At 35.0% G+C, this 20,511-nt stretch overlaps 1 protein-coding gene and 1 non-coding gene across 2 annotated transcripts; both read right to left on the bottom strand.

The window, feature by feature from the left end:
• Nucleotides 1-16,234: 16,234 nt before the first annotated feature.
• LOC116665589 lies at nucleotides 16,235-16,419 on the bottom strand. The gene has a single exon (XR_004322245.1). It is a non-coding gene; the product is annotated as a U2 spliceosomal RNA (small nuclear RNA).
• A 2,561-nt stretch (nucleotides 16,420-18,980) lies between these two features.
• LOC102509269 (proteasome subunit beta type-3-like) lies at nucleotides 18,981-19,726 on the bottom strand. Its single transcript, XM_032484704.1, has one exon. It carries the CDS (start codon nucleotides 19,553-19,555, stop codon nucleotides 19,085-19,087), a length of 471 nt encoding a protein of 156 aa, XP_032340595.1. The 5' UTR covers nucleotides 19,556-19,726; the 3' UTR covers nucleotides 18,981-19,084.
• Between the last annotated feature and the right edge of the window lie 785 nt (nucleotides 19,727-20,511).

The raw sequence follows: 20,511 nt of genomic DNA on the forward strand, positions 1-20,511 counted from the left end.
CCCTCACCAAAAACAAAAAAACAAACAAAAAAAGATACTCAGTGTATTTTTAAATTATCTCATTAGCAATGTCAGTTTCATCTGCAACCTTAGTCCCTCTTTGTCAGGTAACCTAACATATTCACAGGTTCTGAGGATAGGACATAGACATCTTTGAGGGTTCATTTTCTGCCTACCATAGACACTAATCTACATGTCCAAGAATCCCAATCAATGTTAACCAAATAAAAAGAATCTAGGCATAGCCAAAATCTATACCTAGTCATGTCATAATGAAACTTCAGAATGCCAAAGACAAAGAGAAAATATTGAAAACAGCAAGGGAAAAGAGAGATTTCCTACAAATGGATAATTATACTAATAGTTGACATAGCAACTACAACTAAAGTCAAAAGACAGAAGAAGAATATCTTCATTCTGTTGAGAACCATTAATAGTTAACGTATACTTTACCCCGAAATTGTATTTTAAGAACAAGTGACAAACAATTTTCTAATCAAGTGTAAACTCAGAGAATTTTCCACTCAAGGACTCTCAGGATATTCTAAAGGCACGCTAAGCTGAACTTAAACATGCATAGATCTGAGATGCAGGAAGGAATGATTAACAAAGAAACTGTAAAATATGCATTCGCCAGGCTTTTACTACAGTAGGCTGCATAAACCACACCAAAAACTCAGTGGCTTACCAACAGCAAGCATTTATTCTCATGCTTATTTGTCTGCAGGCCCACTCTTGTTTAGCCGATCTAGGTTGGCCGAGCTCTGCAGCGGGCTTCAGGCTGCAGGTTGGGCTCAGGCTTGCTCTTCTTATCTCATTCCAGGTGCAAGGGCTGAAGAAGTAACTACTGTTTACCAGTCTGTGTGTCTCCCACTAGATAATAAGTACTGTGGAGAATGGGGTGGAACATACTTTATTCACCATTGAATTTCTGGTACCTAGTACTTTGCCTAATACCAAGTGGGAATTCAAGAAATTTTTCCTGAAGAAATACATAAATCAACCATAATTTCCATCATGAATTATAATTATAAATTACAAGTATGAATTACATTCATAGTTGTTGAAGAGCCCAGCAAATGTTAGTACTTACTTAGTAAGGATACAGTCATATTTTTAACCATTTTTAAGGAAGGAGGGAGGGAAGGAACAAAGGATGGAAGAAGGGAGGAGAGAATGAGATTTGATAGATTTTTGGATAGATTTTTAAGGTAATTGTATCTAAAATGAATTATACTTAACCTATTAAGCCTCTCAATTCACTTGGCCTGTTAATAACAAAATAATTTTCTATGGTTATCATGGCCTTTTGAAGATAGGTCTCCAAAATACAGAGGCAGTTTTTAAATTCATAAGTTATCTATCTGCTTTTATATTTGAACTTAAAATGTTTTTAAAAGTTTTCTGAAAAGTTCTGGAATTGAATTTTATAAATTTACTTTGAAATGTGACATTTTATGCCTGAAAGTTCTTTTGAAATTAAAAAATTTAGAAAATCTTAATTTTCTTTAATTAAGGGTTTTTTAAATTTAGCTTAATATTTTTATAATATCTAGATTAAGGTTACCTGATTTCTAAAAGGGTCACCAGATCTGATGATTTTCCCTTTCTATTCCTGTTCTCCTCCTTTTATCTTTCACAGACACTGCCCTCAATAAATCTATTGCATTCCTAATTCCCTCCTGACATCTATTTTTTGGAAGACCCAGTCATCACAGACACTGACCATATATTTCTCATATGGGAAACAGACTCTCAGGAAGGAAATTGAAGATTGAATTGCTTAAGCAGTGGAGCATAAATGAAGTGAAATTGGTATATGAGTAATCCATGCAGGGCTGCTTCATGGGCCTTTGGGCCTCATACTTAATTTTACCTTTGAACTTGTGTTTTGTAAGTGCAGTTCAATAGGACAGTGAACACTCCCACCAGCAAGGGAGATGCACTGGGAAGGAGGGAGGCAGCACACGCAGACAAATGTTCAGACCTACGGGCATAGCAGGCAGCTTGGGTGTTGAGCAATTGGTCTGATAGCCCAGCACACTTGTGTAGGCCCAGGCCAGTGTCTGGGCCCGGTAGTGTTGGTGATGGTGTAGCAGCAGCATAAAAAGCAGAAATGGCAGCATCTACACAAATACTAACTCTCCAGCTTTAGTACTCAGACAGAAATTGCCAGTGCTCTGGCAATAGACACTGTCAATAAACTATTACAAATTATTATAAAATGAAAGTATACACATGGATATTGTAATAAAACATATGTGAGAGTTGTTAAAATTCTTCAGTGAGTTTAGATTCTGTTAAAAAAGAGACCAGAGGCCCAAAATGGAGTCACCTATGTTAAGCCCCATGTCAGCAAACCAAGATTAAATACCTCACCTAACAACAGTTTCAGTCTCTCCCAGGAATGGAACCTTTGGAATTGCCCGCTCAGCAGTAGTGAGGTACTTTGCCCTATAGACCCCATACATCCCCTATAGGAAGGTAACTTTGCATGAAAGAATCCACTCTTTGCTAGAAACTGCCTTTTCCCACCCGCTTCTGCCTATAAAAGGCTTTCATTTTGTACAGCTCTTCAGAGGGCACTCCTTTCCATTTTCTAGATGGGATGAGGCCCAATTCATGAATCATTGAATAAACTCAATTAAATCTTTAAATTTACTCAGTAGAATTTTGTTTTTTTAACAATTCAGAAGGTTTGAAAACTGCTGCAGCATTGCAAAGCAAATATTCACAGATTTACAAATAAAAAACTGAATTTAAAGATTGTCACATTTAACAGAAAAGAATACTATTTTCACACAAAGCTTCAGGTGAACAAATTATTAAAAAAGAAGACAATTTTTAAATTATTTTTTTCTTTTAATTGAAGGTGCAGTAATAGAAAGCATAGACAGTCATCTTGAATTCATATAAATCACAAAGCCACTTCTTCTTCTTTTTTTTTTTTAATCTTTCTGTTGGGGAGGTGGTAAGTAGGTTTATTTATTTTTAACATGCATGCTAGGCACACACGCTACCACTGAGCTATTACCTCCCCCAACGAAGCCACTTTCAATTTCTTGTATGATCCTTACAATTACAGGAAATGTCAGAGGAAACATTAAAATTCCATTGCATAAATTTACATTTACAATGAAATTTAGACTTACAGGAAACTGATGTATATGTAGAGTTAAATCTTTTTAGAAAAATTATTACATGTGAATCATTAGCTCTATATGAATTAAAAGATGTATTTCAAAATAACGTATCAGAAATTTAACCCAATGTTGTCATAGTCTATACAATACTCTTTTTTCTATGAAATACTTTTAATAGCTCCAGTAGCAGTTGCATCAGCAGAAACATTCTTTTCAAAATTTAAAATTATCAAAATTATTTGCAATTTCACATTTGCCAAGACCACCTGATATAGCTTCCAGTTATATTGATTGAAAATGAAGTTGCTAAATGTAAAAATTTTGATGACCTAACAAATGAATTTGCAGACAAACAAGCCAGAAAAATCTTATGATCAATCAAGATATCACACTAATATTACTTATTAAAAATTATGACACAAAAGTAGACTTTTGTAATTAGTAAGTTTGTGTTGTGACTCATGTATAATTACCTCTATATGTTTTATAAGTAATAAAATATTTTTAAAGGAAAAAGGTTTATATTTTAGTACTTTTAATAGCACTTGTTTCGTGCTTTTTGAACAAGGGTTCCCACGTTTTCATTTTGCAGTTGGCCAAGCTAATTACGTAGCTGGTCTTGAATCCGTGGCATGTATATCAGTCAGAGTTCTACCAGAGAAACAGAACCCATTATACATATATGTACGTACTGTTTCTCTCTATATATATAAATAAATATGTACTTGCAAAGAATTGTTACCTTAAGCAATCTTGAGTCTGGCTAGTCAAGACTGAAGTCTATAAGGCAGGCCCGCAAGCTAGAAACTCAAGCAGAAACTGAAGCTGCATCCCATTAAGTAGATTTTCCTTCTTAGATGTTTTCTTAAGGCCATTCAACTGGATGAAAATAATCATCTAATTAATAACAATAATAGAGGATAATCTCCTGTAAGTCAAAGATTGCAGAAATTAATCCCATTTTACTTACAAAATCCCTAGTAGCAGTACCTGGATTAGTGTTTGAATAGTTAGATGCTATAGCCTAGCCAGATTAATACATAGAGCTAACCGTTATAGGATGGATAACATCAAGATTCCTTAAAATATGATCTCTTTGTTTGGGATGAAGTATCCTAAAAAGGCAAGGCTTTGAGAATTCAAGTACAGGCTAGCCTAGTTGTACTAGAGAACATAAAAAATTTCAGTAAGAGTAAGAAAACGTCATGACGTTGAGCTCTGAGCTCAAGAAATATGTAGGGAACCAGATGAATTCTATGATAAACTTAAAAAAATTGATCTCATTGATCTCTTGCAACTGCCTGGCAGACAAGACTCCAATTTAATTTTGTGGGGAACAGAATTAAAACAGAACACACAACCTCACCGTCTTTTATGTTAAGATTAGGGTATTAGTTGGGAAAGGGGGAAACTCTTGAGAATCGAATTGGGGATAGTTGGATGGACTCAGACAAAACTGGGAATCTTGTACCTTCAAATTTCCCTGAACCTCCCTTGCAGGTGAAACCAGAACCACCTTCCCTGCCTGAAGAAACTGGTTTTCCTTGTTTAAAGATCCTATAAAACCTTGCCAAAGGCAAGTAACCTTGCTATTCTCTTGAAGACCCAATCCTACCTTCCCTGCCTGCCTCCAGTTGCCATTTAGCTCCCAGGGTGCCCTAAGGGGGAGGCTGCATATGTGTTCCAAAGAAATGTGCAAAAGTGTATTAATAGGACACTGGGAAATGTGGGAACAGATTCTAAGAACATTAAAGCAAGGAAGATGTAACAAAAAACTGAATTGGGCAAAATTTATAAATATGAAGGCTCTGGGTTGTGATCCTGAATTTAACATTCAAACTGGAGCAGCTGAGGTGGCTGTAAGTTTGCTTGATTGGTTGACTGAACCTAGGCTGAACAGTGGTGATTATTTGAAAAGAAGACGTCCTGGTTTTAGTTCTATTTGTGATTAATTTTTAAACATTTAGAAGTAGTTTTTGAAATGCAGAAGAAACATATCTTCATTGTAAAATCATTTAACTGGTAAAAAGGTATATAATATAAAAATTAGTGTCCAGACTGGATACCCCTGACCTCATTCCCCAGAAGTAACCACTGTTAACTAGTGTACATCTTCCAAGTCTTATTTTTTTTAATGTACAGGCAAATATAAAGACATACTTTTAAAGCACATTTCTAAGACAGAAGTATATGGACTGAGAGTAGGAATAAATCACATTACTACCAGGAGTGAAAGATGAAGAATGTAAGAAGTGTTACCCTTGAAAGGACTAGACATCCTTAATTTTCTAAGCTGAACCTGATTTCAATATTCTGCCCCATGATTGGACTACCAATCAAATCATATGTCCCAAACTTGAATTTGAAGAATATGGTTATCATAATTAGGCCTCAGAAACAAGAAACATAGTAATCTGAATTAAGAAGAAGGAGTACAAGGATGAATCAGATGAATGTGATTAGGTAAGAAAAGACAAGGCAAGGCAATGATATGAAAGGCTTCAAGGAGTTTGTACTTTATTTATTTATTTATTGTAGTGTAGTTTTTTTTTTTAAACACCTTTATTGTGCTATGATTCCTGTACAGTAAACTACACATATTTCAAATGTACAATTTGATGAAGTTTGATAGATGTATACACCAATGAAACCACCACCACAATTAAGATAGCTAGTGGGGGAGGGTGTGGCTCAAGTGGTAGAGTGCATACTTAGCATGCATGAGGTCCTGAGGTCAATCCCCAGTACTTCCTCTAAAAATAAATAAATAAACCTAATTACCACCACCCCCGAAAAATACGTTAAAAAAAAAAAACATTAAAAAAAAGAGATAGCTAATGTTTCCATCACTCCCCAAGAGGTGCAAATTTAAAATTCCAAATTTATCCTTTCCCACCCTTTTTACCGTCTGGTAACCGTAAGTTTGTTCTCTACGTCTGAGTCTGTTTCTGTTTTGTAAATAAGTTCATTTGTGTCCTCTTTTTTAGATTCCATATGTAAGTGATATCATATGGTATTTTTCTTTCTCTTTCTGGCTTACTTCACTTGGAATGACAATCTCCAGGTCCATACTGCTGCAAATGGCATTATTTTATTCTTTTTCTTGGCTGAGTAGTATTCCATGATATAAATATACTACTACTTCTTTATCCTATCATCTGTCAATGGACATTTAGTTTGCTTCTATGTCTTGGCTATTGTAAATAGTGCTGCTATTAACATTGGAATGCATGTATCTTTCAAATTAGAGTATCCTCCAGATACATGCCCAGGAGTGGGATCGCTGGATTGTATGGTAAGTCTATTTTTACTTTTTAAAGGAATCTCCATTCTGTTTTCCATAATGGCTGCACCAAACTACATTCCCACCAACTGTACAGGAGGGTTCCCTTTTCTTCACACCCTCTCCAGCATTTGCTATTTGCAGTCTTTTTAATGATGGCCATTCTGACTGGTGTTAGGTGATACCTCATTGTAGTTTTGATTTACATTTCATGATATTGAGCATCTTTTTATGTGCCTATTGGCCATCTGTATGTCTTCATTGGAGAAATGTTTGTTTAGATGTTCTGCCCCATTTTTGGTTGAGTTGTTTGAGCTGCATTTTTTTAAGATTTTTATTTGGAACGATTATAGATCTGAGAAAGAATGTAGATCAATTAAATTCAGCAAAAACTTAAGAAGCATTCCCTGTGTCCAAGCCCTAATATGACAAAAGAAACAGACCCACCTCACAAAGTCCTGCAAATTCAATCCTCTATGTAGGGATCAACTAATAAATTGTGAAGTTTTAAAAAATTTTTTTAAAATTGAAGTATAGTTGATGTATAATATTATGTGTTACAGGTATACAGTATAATGAGTCACAATTTTTAAAGGTTACATTCCATTTATAGTTTTTATAAAATATTGGCTATATTCCTCATGTTGAACAATATACTTTTGTAGCTTATTTTATAAATAATTGTTTGTATTTCTTAATCCCCTACCCCAATAGTTTCCCTTTCCCCTTCCCTCTCCCCACTGGTAACCACTAGTTCTCTACATCTGTGAGTCTCCTTTTTTTGTTGTATTCACTAGTTTGCTGTATTTTTTAGATTCCACATATAAATGATATCATAGAGTATTTTTCTTTCTCTGTCTGACTTATTTCACTTAGCATAATGCCCTCCAAGTCCATCCATGTTTGCTGCAAATGGCAAATTTTCATTCTTTTTTATGGCTGAGTAGTATTCCATTGTGTTTTTGTACCACATCTTCTTTATCCAGTCATCTGTTGATGGACACTTTAGGTTGCTTCCATATCTTGGCAATTGTAATAATGCTGCTGTGAACAACTAGGGTACATGCATCTTTTTGAATTAGTGTTTTTGCTTTCTTCCAGTATATACCCAGGAGTGGAATTGTTGGGTCATATGGTAGTTTTACTTTTAGTTTTTTGAGACATCTCCATACTGGTTTCTGATAAATTGTGATTTTTGAGTAAGTTTTTCATCTCTCTAAGCCTCAGTTTCCTCCTTAATATAAAAGAGCTAATAACACCTGCCTCATAGGGTTAATGGCAGGAACAAATGAAAAGATATTTATATGAAGATGGATTTAAAACATAAATAGTCATAGAACTAAAAGTCTTTATTATCTCAATACTACTTTATATAATAATAATATATATCGAGTCCTTGCTATGTGCCAGACACCCTTCTAAGGGCTTTATGTGAATTAACTCTTAATTAATTAATACAAGGCTTAATAAGATGCCTAGCCATTAATTACTCATTATAGGATTTACATTAATTACCTCATTTAATCTTGAAAATGACTCTATTGGAAGTTACTACTAACACAATCTCCATTTTGCAGGTGAGGAATATAGAAGTAACTTGCACAACGTCACTTATCTGGGAAGTGGTAGAGCTGGGATTTGAATTCAAATCCTATAGTACCTATCATTTTGTGTGCAAATTATGTGAGCAGAAATCCTGATAGCTTTTTTCTTTATTTTATATTGTGCTTAATTTTATAATTTTTCTGTTAATCAGTAGTTTGTTTGGAAGTATTAGAAAAACAAGCCCAAACTTATTTATTAAATGTCATAATACAAAGCTAAATTTCTTTCTACATTCTCAAGCATAACTATAATCAAAACATGTTTTCTTCATTATTTCTGGTGAAAGGCAGTGTTTTCCCTAATTCAGTGGTAAGGCTTACCTAGGAGATGATGAGCAACAGGTTCCTGAGCCCCAGTCAAGACTCAGTGAATCAGGATATCCAGGGAAGAATCCCGATAATCTGCAGATTTGACAAATGGCCCAGGTGCTAGGGATTTGGGGGAAACCCTAGTATAGAGGAAATGAGCTCCTGAATCCAACTTTGCTTTGCTTAAGATTTATGTTTTTAACTTTTTTGACTATCCCCACTCCTTAGAAATTTAAAAAATTATTTCACATTTTATTATGGCCTGTGATGAGCTGATTTTAAATATAAAATATTTGAGTTATTATTAAAAATAATGTTCATTTATCCTAATAGACCATTTAATAATATCAATCACACACGATCATGTTTGAGGGAACCCAATAAACACCAGATCTCTTCCGAGAGAAACATCTGAACTGAGAGATAAGACTTAGTGGGTCTATGAGGAACCAAGATACCCTCTTTATTAATGATAAAAGTGGATATTAAAGAATATGGCTTACATCTGTGAGAATGAGGGCTTCCTAATTCTGAATTCCAAAAGTAGGCATACTTGCCCATCTTGTCACAGGTAATGCTGGAAAACTACAGGCTTCACTTGAAGAGACTGGCTCCTTCTCCCATATGGCAGTATTCAGATGCTCCTAGAGGCTGGTAGCTCTCAGGAGAATGGAAGTGAGTGTAAAACACAAACCCAGCCTCTTCGCCCAAATTCATTGATCTAATTACTTGCCCTCACCAGGAGGCACAGGGGAGAGTAGCAGGGATTGTGAGTCTAGTGAATCCCTCTTCACAGAAAAGGAAACATTTCCCATTTTACAAGAGAAATATCCTGTTTAATTTACCTTAAATTCATTATATTAAAAAAAAGCATACTTCATTGATTTTTAAAAATCTTTGATATGCTTTTGTTTTTAAGACACAATGTATATAACATGTAGACTGAAATTAAACTTCATGTTATGGCGTCAAAAGTAAATAAAAACAAACAAACTTGGTTTTATGTCCTGATATATGAATTCATGAATTTTGGTCTTAAAAAGTAACAGTTTATATTTATAATTTTTGGTGCTTTGTTTCTAAGTGCTATAAAAGAAGAGTTTTCCAGCCACTCATTTTAAGCATTTCTCTGTGATTCACACATTGTGGATACCGGTGGACTTTATTCCCAATAAATGAGAAGCCAGATTACATTCACGAAACTATAGTTCTCTAGTTCAACATTTTTAACTGTTAGAAACATCTGCATGTACCATATGAAATTTTGATCCAGTGAATACAGTGCAGTTCATGTATAACATAATAATTGATGGGGATGCTTCTGGAGACTGACTGCCCAGATCTGGTTCTGTAGTTCAAGCTGTGTGACTTTGGCCAACTTACTTAACCTTGGTTTTACCATCTGTAAAGTGGAGATAACGACAGTACTATTTCTTAGAACTTAAATGAGACAAAGCGTGTCGTATTTAACATCGCTCCAGCTTGTATAAATTAAGTGCTAGATAAATATTAGCATTGGTTTATATATTTTAGGTACACTGTTTGCCAAAAAAAAGGAAAGTTATCCTAGACATAGAATAAGGGATGAATATGCAGAATTAAATAGCAGGCGCAGGTCACTTTAGACAATAATATACTTTTAAAATGTGTATAAATTGGATTAAAGGCAAACCAAGAGTTTCTTGTTTAAAAGGCTCTGGTATATTCTTCTATGACAAATGTATTTTCCAATGTATATTACATAGTTATTCATGTTTAGGCTTTCTCTCCACCTTTCATAAAAATTGGGAATATCTGTTTTGTAAGCCATAGCCATATCAAATAGAGCTTATATTCTAACCTTATCATAAAAATAAAATGCAACAACAATAAATAATTCAAGGAATTGCTGGTTCTGATCTCTATACTTTTTCCTTTTTATAACAAACTTCTTATGGAAACTTCATAATATCAATGTGCATCTCAGTGGTAGTACTTGAGACATAAAAATGCCATAATTGGTGCTCAGTGAATTAATGAACAATGGAATTAGTTAATTAATAAAGACTTAAACCTAAAAGTGTTCTGGGGAAAAAATAAGACTAACGGGAAAAGTTCATAGGTGTAAGTAACCATATCATTCTTAAATAACCTGACCTTTTGGAACTAACAGTTAGGAATTCTCTATTTTGCCTCTCTGTATCTGCATAATACTGCAGCTCTTTCTTTTATTATATTGTGGCATGACTATGAACTAGCACAGGGCTCAATTCTGTGTCATCTGATAGGCCCACCACACAACTATACCCCGCGTGTTACTTAGCAACATTTCCCTGCCACCCACCTCATCTCCTGTCAGGAAACCTGCTCAGAGGCTGTGGAACTTGGCAGGGATGAAGGAAAATCCAGTGACTGATACTTTATGTGTAGGACTTTTCAGAGGTTATAGATGACTTCTGGTTTTGGATGGTGGGGTTTTTTTTCTTTCTTTCTTTCTTTCTTTGTAGCTTTTTTTCTTTATTTAAGGATTAGAATGTATGAAAGAATTTACTGCACAATAGAAGATACAGAGCAGAAACATGTTTGACTGGACTAGGGTTGTTCAGTACTGGTGATGCCACACCTTAATTGCTAAAGACATTGTTATTGGGAAATGCTGACACTGCCCTGCTCACACTTCAGGTTACAGCCCTGTTGAATTGAGCAATACACTACTTCACACTGGAGACCTGAATTTAAATGAGTTACAACTAACTTTTATGTAGGTCAGCAAGGTTCATGGAAAGGAAAATAAATGAGTACAAAGGAGAAGGGAATCACTCCTTTCCATATAACTCCTTAGGCATAAGCATAAATCTGAGTGGATAAAGTAAATACTCCTTGAATATAATGATAATTCTGAGTGGATAAAGTAAATACAAGACCTTTGAACAACATGAGTCTGAACTGCATGAGCTCACTTATACCCAGACTTTTCACTAAGTACATACTACAATACTACATGGCCTGCAGTTGATTGAATCTGTGGATGCAGACCAGCAGATAAGGAGGGCCGGCTGTTCAAGGGTCAACTGTACATCAATAGCCTATTTGGACACATCTAGGCTAAAATTACGGCAACACTTTCTTCATATAATTGTTTTCTTTAAAAAAAATTAAGCTTTAAAATATCCAATGGAAAATTAAAGTATTGAGATAAATTGAACATTGAATCACAATGTTGTACACCTGAAAATAATACAAAGTTATAAATCAACTATACTTCAACTAAAAATAGAAAGATTGAAGTGATTAATTACCTTCTTAAATATTGTTTTTCTTAGGAAAAGCTTATATTCATTTTAAGTCTAAGTAAAAGTAATGCTAGATGTGAAATAGGTTGTAGAAATATCAAGGTAAATGGAAGTTTCACATTTCCTTTGGGTCTGAAACTAAATAAACAGTATTGTGACTTCACTATTCAGAGTAGATGAGAATTATCATATATAGTTAAACACATAAAATATTGTAATTTTTAATTAACTATGGGTAGAAATAACATGTTTTCTTTCATCCAAAATTATGATGAGTTTTATTTTTGGCCCACCCTACTTTCATAAGGATTTAATGATGGTAAATAGTGTGACCAACTGATAAGTAAATGTATGGTTTTTATTATCTCAGAATTTGAATGTCATTTAAAGAGGAAGCTACTTTAAAAGTGCAAACTTTAATATGACCGGATGCCAAAGTATCCATAATTATCTGATGTTTATCCATACGTACTTTATGTGCTTTACTGTTCATAATAATGGCATCTCCTCTACTTCAAATTTTTGTAATTCTTACATTCTGTGAAATAAAATTCATTAGTTGAGTTTATACTGAAATGTATGAATTCCTAGTTTCATGCATTTTATGATGGGTCTTTTGAAGGGTCCTGATTTTATGCTTTCACAAAGTGTGAAGTATGCAGTAGACAAAAGTAAATTTTGCTAAGTTTAAAAACTACAGTTGTGGATTTTGAATAAGTAATACTAAACTGGTTCTGTAAAAAATATGCAGGTTGGTTTGTTTATGAATATCGGAGAAAGTTCTCTCCACATTCTGAGTGCAAGGCTGAAAATTCTCAGCAAAGGCTGTCTCAAATAGAGATCTCAATACCACATAGTTTGTTAAAGTTTCAACAAGGGACTAAGAAGAAAACTCCATTCCCACACACACACAAAAATGTAATCTTACATTTTTAAAAAACAAAATAGTTTAAAGAAATATCTTGACTGTGATGTGGAGCAATGTTTTCAACATCTAGTGGTGAGGAGCTGAGAGTGTTGTCCAGCAAAGCATTGTCAGTCCCATTAATTACATCAGTGTATACAGGAGAGTTTTTAGGCTTTAATTTACTGAATGTCTTAAGGTTGTAATTTTTTAAGGTTATAATTTTAAACATACAATTTTTTTCATGGCAAGTTCCCCACCGTTGTTTTAGAATCTGTTCTCTCTAGTGGATAAAAATCTATCTAGGTTGATAGTTTAATCAAATTCATTTTGGTTTTTGCAAAATTCCTTTTTTTCCCCCAGACTTTTAAGAATCCTGAGATCAAGGAAAGAAATGAAAATTTTCTGAAAATGTCCATGTATTTTAAGATACTGTAACTATATACATTAAATCTACAGAAAAACTGATGGTTAGGAACCTGCAACCACAATTTAATAGCTTTATTTTACAAAAGAGTACTGAAATAATAACCAACTGTAACAAATTTAATAACTATTACAACAGTTACTCAGAAATTACAATTTGACATAATTATAAATTAATAAATGGAACCAAATTATATGGATTATTCATCAGGTGGCTGATGGTCTGGTTTCTTCCAGCATCCACCAGAACTGCTGAAGAGCAGGCTGAGTCTTTGAAGAAGGTGACCCTTTAAGCACCTCTGAATCTCTGTAATTAGAAGGATCCAGCTGTCTCTTCTGTAAGACGTTGTAAACGAAATGTCTTCTTCTCTCTGATATTTCCCTGCTCCCAAAAAACTTAAAGCAGATTGCAAGGAATCTGTAGGACCCGGGTGGTTACAGAAAGGTATGAAAATGTAGAAGTGTGGTGTTTCAAAAATGAACTTTTAAAAACTGTTGAGTCAGGGATTCTTTGACTACAAGCAAAAGAAAGCTATCCAAATTAACTCAAGTAAAAGGCAGAGGGTTAGAAATCTAGAGGGAAATCTCATGGATTCCAAGCAGGAGTATAGAGATCATCAAAGTTATCAGACCACTATGCTCTTGATCTTTCTCTAGGACTGTATGCTTTCTGCTTCCTTTGGCACATCTGGGTTACAGCTTATTTCTGAAGACCAGATTCCTCAGTTTATTTGTAAGCATAGGGCAAAAAAAAAAAAAAAAAAAAAATGCTGCCTCTCCTGAGTCTACCTTACAGCTCTACAGCCTCCACAAAGATACTGACTTAAAGTCTAGGTCTCTGGGTTCAGATAATCAAACAAAAGAATCTGATTGGGTTAGGTGTTCTTCCCTGGTCCAATACGCTGTGGCTCAGGAGATAAGGTCTAATGCCCGCAGGGCTGCCCCTTCCAGGGACTGTGGGTAGGGCAGTTTCTCTGAGAAGGGCATGTGGGTAGGAATGAAACAATTAATGTCTCTAGTTCCCGGTTACCAGGTATATTGAAGTTGGACTGTCTCAGTTGGTTTTTTGAAGTCTCTTTCAGGTTGGGAGTTCAGGCTATAGAAGGCAGAAGAGTCTAATCATGTCAGCATATTCTCCTTATTCCAAAACCAGGCAGGATTTTGGTATGTGGTAGATATAGCTTAGTCTATTAAAAATGGGAGAGGGGATGTGCTAATGCCACTTGTTTCCCAACTAGTTCTCTAGGGGCTAGGATGAGTGGAAGCTTTGAGTAACCAACTAAAACCTGTACCTAGATGTCAGAATAGCTTTTGTTCCACAGCTCCAGATAAAGACATCCTAAGAGAGAGAACATACTGATACTAGTAGTTTATTGCTCCACTAATTCTAATTATTATCTTTCTCCAACAAGAAGACTTCAAGAGAATAAGCCACAAACAGAACTGAATTCTTTAATATTTTGGTTACATTGCCCTAATGTAATACCATTCTATGTGTGATAAAAACAGAACAATCACATTTTACTTCTGATTTTTAATAGTTTGTAGAGATCACTTGCTTTTATTAATTAATTGTTAATAGATTATAATAAGTTGTAGTAACAATTTGCTTTTACTAATGCCTTATATAAAACATGATACATTCAGTCTAGCACAATGCCTATCAAGAAACCTAGATACTAATGTATAGCATGGTAACTATAGTTAATAATACTGTATTACATATTCGAAAGTTATTAACAGAGTAAATCTTTTTTTTTATTGAGTTATAGTCAATTTACAGTGTTGTGTCAATTTCCAGTGTAGAGCACAATTTTTCAGTTATACATGAACATACTTATATTCATTGTCATGTTCTTTTTCACTGTGAGCTACCACAAGATCTTGTATATATTTCCCTGTGCTATACAGTATAATCTTGTTTATCTATTCTACATATGCCAGTCGGTATCTATAAATTTCAAACTCCCAGTCTGTCCCTTCCCAGCCCCCTACCCCCTGGCAACCACAAGTTTGTATTCTATGTCTATGAGTCCTAACAGAGTAAATCTTAAAAGTCCTCATCACAAGAAAAAGAAAAAAAATGTAATGATTTATAGTAACAGATGGTAACTAGACTTATTGTAGTGATCATTTCACAATGTATATGAATATTGAATCATTATGTTGTACACCTGAAACTAATATAATGTTATATGTCAGTTATACCTCAACAAAAAAAAATTGGAAAGGAAGGAGGGAAGGAAGGAAGGAAGGAAGGAAGAAAGGAAAGAAAGGAATGGAAAGGAAGAAAGAAAGAGAAAAAAAGAAAAGAAAAGAAAGGAAGAAAGAAAGAGAGAGAGAAAGGAGCCTAGGCACTGCTTGAGACTAGGTATAGAATTCTCAGGTAAAAATCCTTCGTCAAAATTTTGAAAGTAATGCCCTTGTCTTTAAGCTTCCAGTGTTGCTGTTGAAAAGTCCAGTGCTGTCTGATTCTTTATCCTTTGATTGTGACCTTTTTTTTTTCTCTCTTGGAAGCTTTTAAAATCTTTATCCAATAAATATATATATATTCAAAAAATAAAAAATAAAATGAACCAATCAAAAAAAAATCTTTATCCAGAGTGTTCTGAACTTTCACAATTATGTGCCTTAGTTTGGGTCTTTCTTTCTTTCTTTTTTTTCACTCATTGTGGCACCAAGTGAGCCCTTTCAATCAATATCTTCTGTTATGAAATTTTTTATTATATGATTTCTTTGATAATTACCTCCTCTCTCTTCTTTCTTTCTAGAACTCATTATTTGGGTACAGGGACTCTTGGACTGATCAACTAATTTTCCTTTCTTTTCTGTCCTATATTTCATCTCTGGCTTATCCTACTTTCTCAGAGATTTCTTTAAATTTATCCTCTACCCCCTTTCTTTTTTTTTAATCTCAGATAACCTGTTTTTAATTTCCAAGCACTCTTTTTTGTTCTTTGAATGTTTCTTGTTTATACAGTATTCTGTTTTTGTTTTTTTAGTTTAGTTTTTATGGGTAAATTATCTTCTCTTATCCCTATGGAGTGTGATAATGGTCTTTTTTCTTAGAAGTTTCTTCTACTTCTTATATTATTTGTTTCCTCTGGTTTCCTTTCTTTCCTATTTACTTTGATCTCTCTTTAAACCTTGAAGGCTTTTTTCAGATATATGATACTTGGCTAACAGTATTTAAGAATGAAACCCTGCAAAAACAGACTGTAAGCTGTTGGCTTCTAGATTTATGGACCTCACCATAGGAAGACCAAGTTGATTTTTTTTTTTTTTTTGGCGAGGGGCAGTGCACCATTCCTGGAGGTATTGCAATACCAGGCTGATGCATGGAGTGGACAGAGCAAGCTCATATTCCAACCCCCTGTTCCAAAAATCCATTTAATATATTGTTCTCAGATAGAAGATGTATCAGATATTAAACTGGTAAGCATAGATACTCCCAAGTTGAATTTTTTTTTATTGAAATGAGCCTCAAAAGTTAGTATATAGATCAAATTCTTTCACTTAGAGCTACTCAGTTTCTACAAAGTATGAGCCTCCAGAATCTGGGATTTAAACTGGATTCTGCTTTCTGAAATTAGACATTAGATATGGGGGGAGAGTGAGAATAGGGCTAATTTTCTATAAGAATTTATAAATTAAATACTCAAAAGAACTTAATTCCCATAGTATTTGACTTAAAATTTTACCAGAAGCAATAGAGACACAGTAACTGAATTTCTGTAAATATTTGTCCTCAGAAAATGCAGAGTTTTAAATTTCAGTCTGATAGGTTTTTTGAGATGGAGTGGATTGTGGGTCCCCCAAAATAAACTTCTACTCTAAGAAAACAATATGTTTACCAGCAGCATGGGAAGACAAGGGAAGAATTCCAGGTTTAGGGGTTTAAGCCACAGCTGTAAAAGACTATTAGAAGCCTAATCCAGAAATAACAATTCTGTGAACTCTGGAACCAGCACGTTAGACCCAGCTGGAAGGGCCCTGCCCTGGACTTAGTATGTCACAAACATACCAAAAATGAACTTATTAAATAACACATGGGCACTTCTGATACTTGGAATGCTGTGCACATTGTTGGTATAATTGTGACTCATTAACTGAAACATCCATTCCTGGAAATAATACCAATTAAAAGTTACTAATTTCTAGGAAATACTTCTCCAAGGAAATCCTCCTCCACATCTCTTGCACTGTGTCCACAATACAAAAGGCAACTGAATACAAATACTATGAAGGTTTATGGTTCATGATGCCTTTGACATAGGAGAAAGAACTTGCTTTGGAATGTGGGAGGATTTGAATAGCAAAAATAGATAAGAGAAAAGGCAAAAATAATTTACTTGTCAAATTCTTCCTTTCATTGTGAATTTAATAGTTTTTGGCCTAATGAAGTATCTTTCCTCGTGCCAAGTATACATTTTCTTGCTTCTTTCAGGACACCAGAGATACTCAAAATTAGGGTGCAGTTTCAAACAGTTGAACATAGTGGCTGAGGAACATTTATAGTGAACACTTTTATATTATCCTTAAATTTGCGTTTATGTAGGTATAGACGTAACATACATGAAGTGTGATACTGACTCTACGATAGCAAAATTGACATGGTATACTAGAATTGCAGATAGTTTGATTTTCATAAAAATATTTAATAAGATACCATTAAATTTTCAAAAATTAAATTTAGAAACTTTAAAATGATTAATTTAAGAGTTAATATTAAATATAATTCTTATATTTATTGTTTTTTAATTTTAACAAGTAATTATATATCTGGTAGGAAAATAGCTTTTTGAAGTTCCTGAAAAGAATTTTACTTTGTGATTTATTTAACATTTACTTTAACTTATGTTTTATACACATTAAAAATAATTACTTTTTAAATCCTTTAGATGACAGAAGGAGTACAAGTTGAGATCATGATAGAAAAAGAAAATAGAAAGGTGGAGCTCAAAAACAGTAAAAAAAAAGTCTCAAAAGAAAAAAATTTTAGAAGTCTTCAAGTAGGCTATTGCTCAATTATGTAAAAACTGAAACAATGAAAGTGTTCATGAACCATATGAAATCTGCAAACAACACGTTATAAATTCTTTGCTTACTGAATATTTAATTACTGACGAAAATGAGCAAGAAAATTTTGTTAGCATATTTTGCCAGGACACTGGTCAACTACACTGTTCATCAATGGCTTTGTCCATTCCATTAAGTATATCTGTTCTTACTTTTAACTTTGTATCTGCTGTAAAATATTTAATCTGTTTTAGGAAACACCATCACTAAATTTGTTATATTCTGAGTTTCTTACTTTCTCTTAGTAGTTTCACTTTCTTCTGTTACTTGTCTTTCCCCTATGTCTGATAGGTTGAATACAATATGGAACATAAAGGAGAGTCCTTCCAAATAAAACTGCATTGCAGTTTTTGGCATATCTCCTCTTATGCATGTTAGTTATACCAAAGAAGTCAAACTGCTTTTGGGACAGATTACATCTGGACACTTTTGTTTCACAGTTTAATGTAAAATGTTTCAGGCACCTGCAGTGTTGTTCCTTTCTTCAGTACTTTTGCTTCTGTTTTTTGCAGTAGTAACATCATATCTTATTTACAGTTTCCAAATCACTTTTATTACTTGTAATCCCAGTGAAGCCCCACCATAGCCATGGGTGGTGGAACTCACATTTACATTAGAGCAAACCATGTTTTCAACACCATCAAAGTGACAGATTTATGACAACCAGTGGTATATTGGTAAATGTTTAACAACTGCCTCTTGGAGGGTATTGAAGAACCCTGATTATAGTTTACCAACTTACTTGAAGTAAATACTCCCAGCATGCCCAATTTCAAGCTACCAATGTGATGTCAACTGGCTCCTAAAAGTTCTGAAAACTTAACAAATGGCTCTTGCAAAAGAAGGGAGTGAGCACCAGCACACTACCCAGTCATTTTAAATTGAATCCAAAAGTATATGAAAAGTTACACATGTGCCTTATTTTGAGATTAGGGTTATCAAAAATTGTTTGTTTGTTTGTTTCAGGAGTGAAAGAAAAGCTTTTATTTTAAAAAGGAGGGGGGCTCTGGGAACAGAGTTAGTCCATTCAGGCCTTCAGCGTCCTGGTGGTGATTTTGTCCTTCTCAATGATATGGACAATGATTCCCATGCCCGACATGGTCCCTGTCCACAGCATTCAGCATGGCTTGTGAGATGGTTTCAAATAGGTGTTGTGGATCCATGTTGGGCTCCCAGAGGGACTCACACATGCCGTACATTAGTTCGGTGCAGGTGCCACTGACCACAAAGTCATCAGTCACCATGGGGCAGCCAATGAGGTCTAGAGAGCAGCTGAATGGCTTAAAGGTCTTTGGGTCCAAGCCAGCAATGACTGGCTCAGTGTAGTAGGGCCTGAACCGTTTCTCATACAGGAGGTTGGCCACCATGCTCATGATGGTGTAAAGCTTGATCTGCCGACCTTCCTTCAGCTCACACAGGTTCAGCTGAAACTTGAGGCGCTGGGCGACTGTCTGGACGTTGGTGGTGAGCCCGGCCAGGCCAATGTACAGCCGGTTGCCCATGGGAAAGATATTCGGGAAGTCCGTGGTCACCATCTGGGCCTGGATCCTGAATCACCTGTCGGCAGTGTTGCCCACACAGTTCTTCCCCTTCATGGCCATGACGGCCCCTCCATTATAGGACATAATAGACATGATTGCGGTATACTAAGACCTCCAACTGCCACAATTCCAGCAAACCGGCTATGGCTGTCACTGTGCAACCACCCTCACTGCTTTTAGGATTATCAAAATTTTAACAAATGGATATGCCCATGTACCTGGCAGAATAAACTAATAATAAAGCTATTAAGTGGTAAATTATGTGGTCTCAATTACAGATGCTTTCAGAGTTTCCAGAGGGTAGAGATTTTGATGGGTAGATTCTAAACTGGCCCTCAATGATCTCCAACTCACAGTATTCATGCCCTTGTGGAATCCATTCCTGTTGGTAAATCATCTGAGGGTCCAAAGTGAAGGCAGAGAGACTGTTTAGAAAACTACTGTAGTAGTCCAAAGGAATGGATATTAGTGCTCTGAACTAGGATACCAGTGAAGATAGAGGATACATTCTTGAAATGTTTCAGAAGTGTCATCAGCAAGGCTAATGATAAATTGGATTGGGGAGTGCAGGAAAGTGTGGAATCAAGGATGACTTTGGGCTTGAGCAACTGTTGTTTAATGAGATGGTTGCTGTGTGGAGGGTGGACCATAAGGAGGCAAAGGCAGAGGCAGAGAATTCAGCCAGGGAGCTTGAATTCAGGACAGTTGGGTTCTTTGGTTTTTGTTTTTGTGGGATGGGGGCAGGTTTTGCTGTGAAAAGGAATAGCTTTCTTTTAGTCATATTAGCTTTAATATGCTTATTAGACATTCAAGTAAAATGTCAGGTAGGCAAGTGTCCCAGCGGCCCAGAATTCAAAAGAGATGCCTGGGCTGGAGATACAGATTTGAAAGTCACTAGTATAGGGATGTGTCATAAAGCCATGGCCTGGATGAAGTAGGTCACTCAGGGA

This window comes from Camelus ferus, chromosome 8 (genome assembly GCF_009834535.1).
Source record: "Camelus ferus isolate YT-003-E chromosome 8, BCGSAC_Cfer_1.0, whole genome shotgun sequence".
NCBI classification, from domain to species: Eukaryota; Metazoa; Chordata; class Mammalia; order Artiodactyla; family Camelidae; genus Camelus; species Camelus ferus.

Coding starts and splice junctions, on each gene's coding strand:
- LOC102509269 (XM_032484704.1), bottom strand. CDS start 19,555: ATGGTGACCACGGACTTCCCGAATATCTTTCCCATGGGCAACCGGCTG.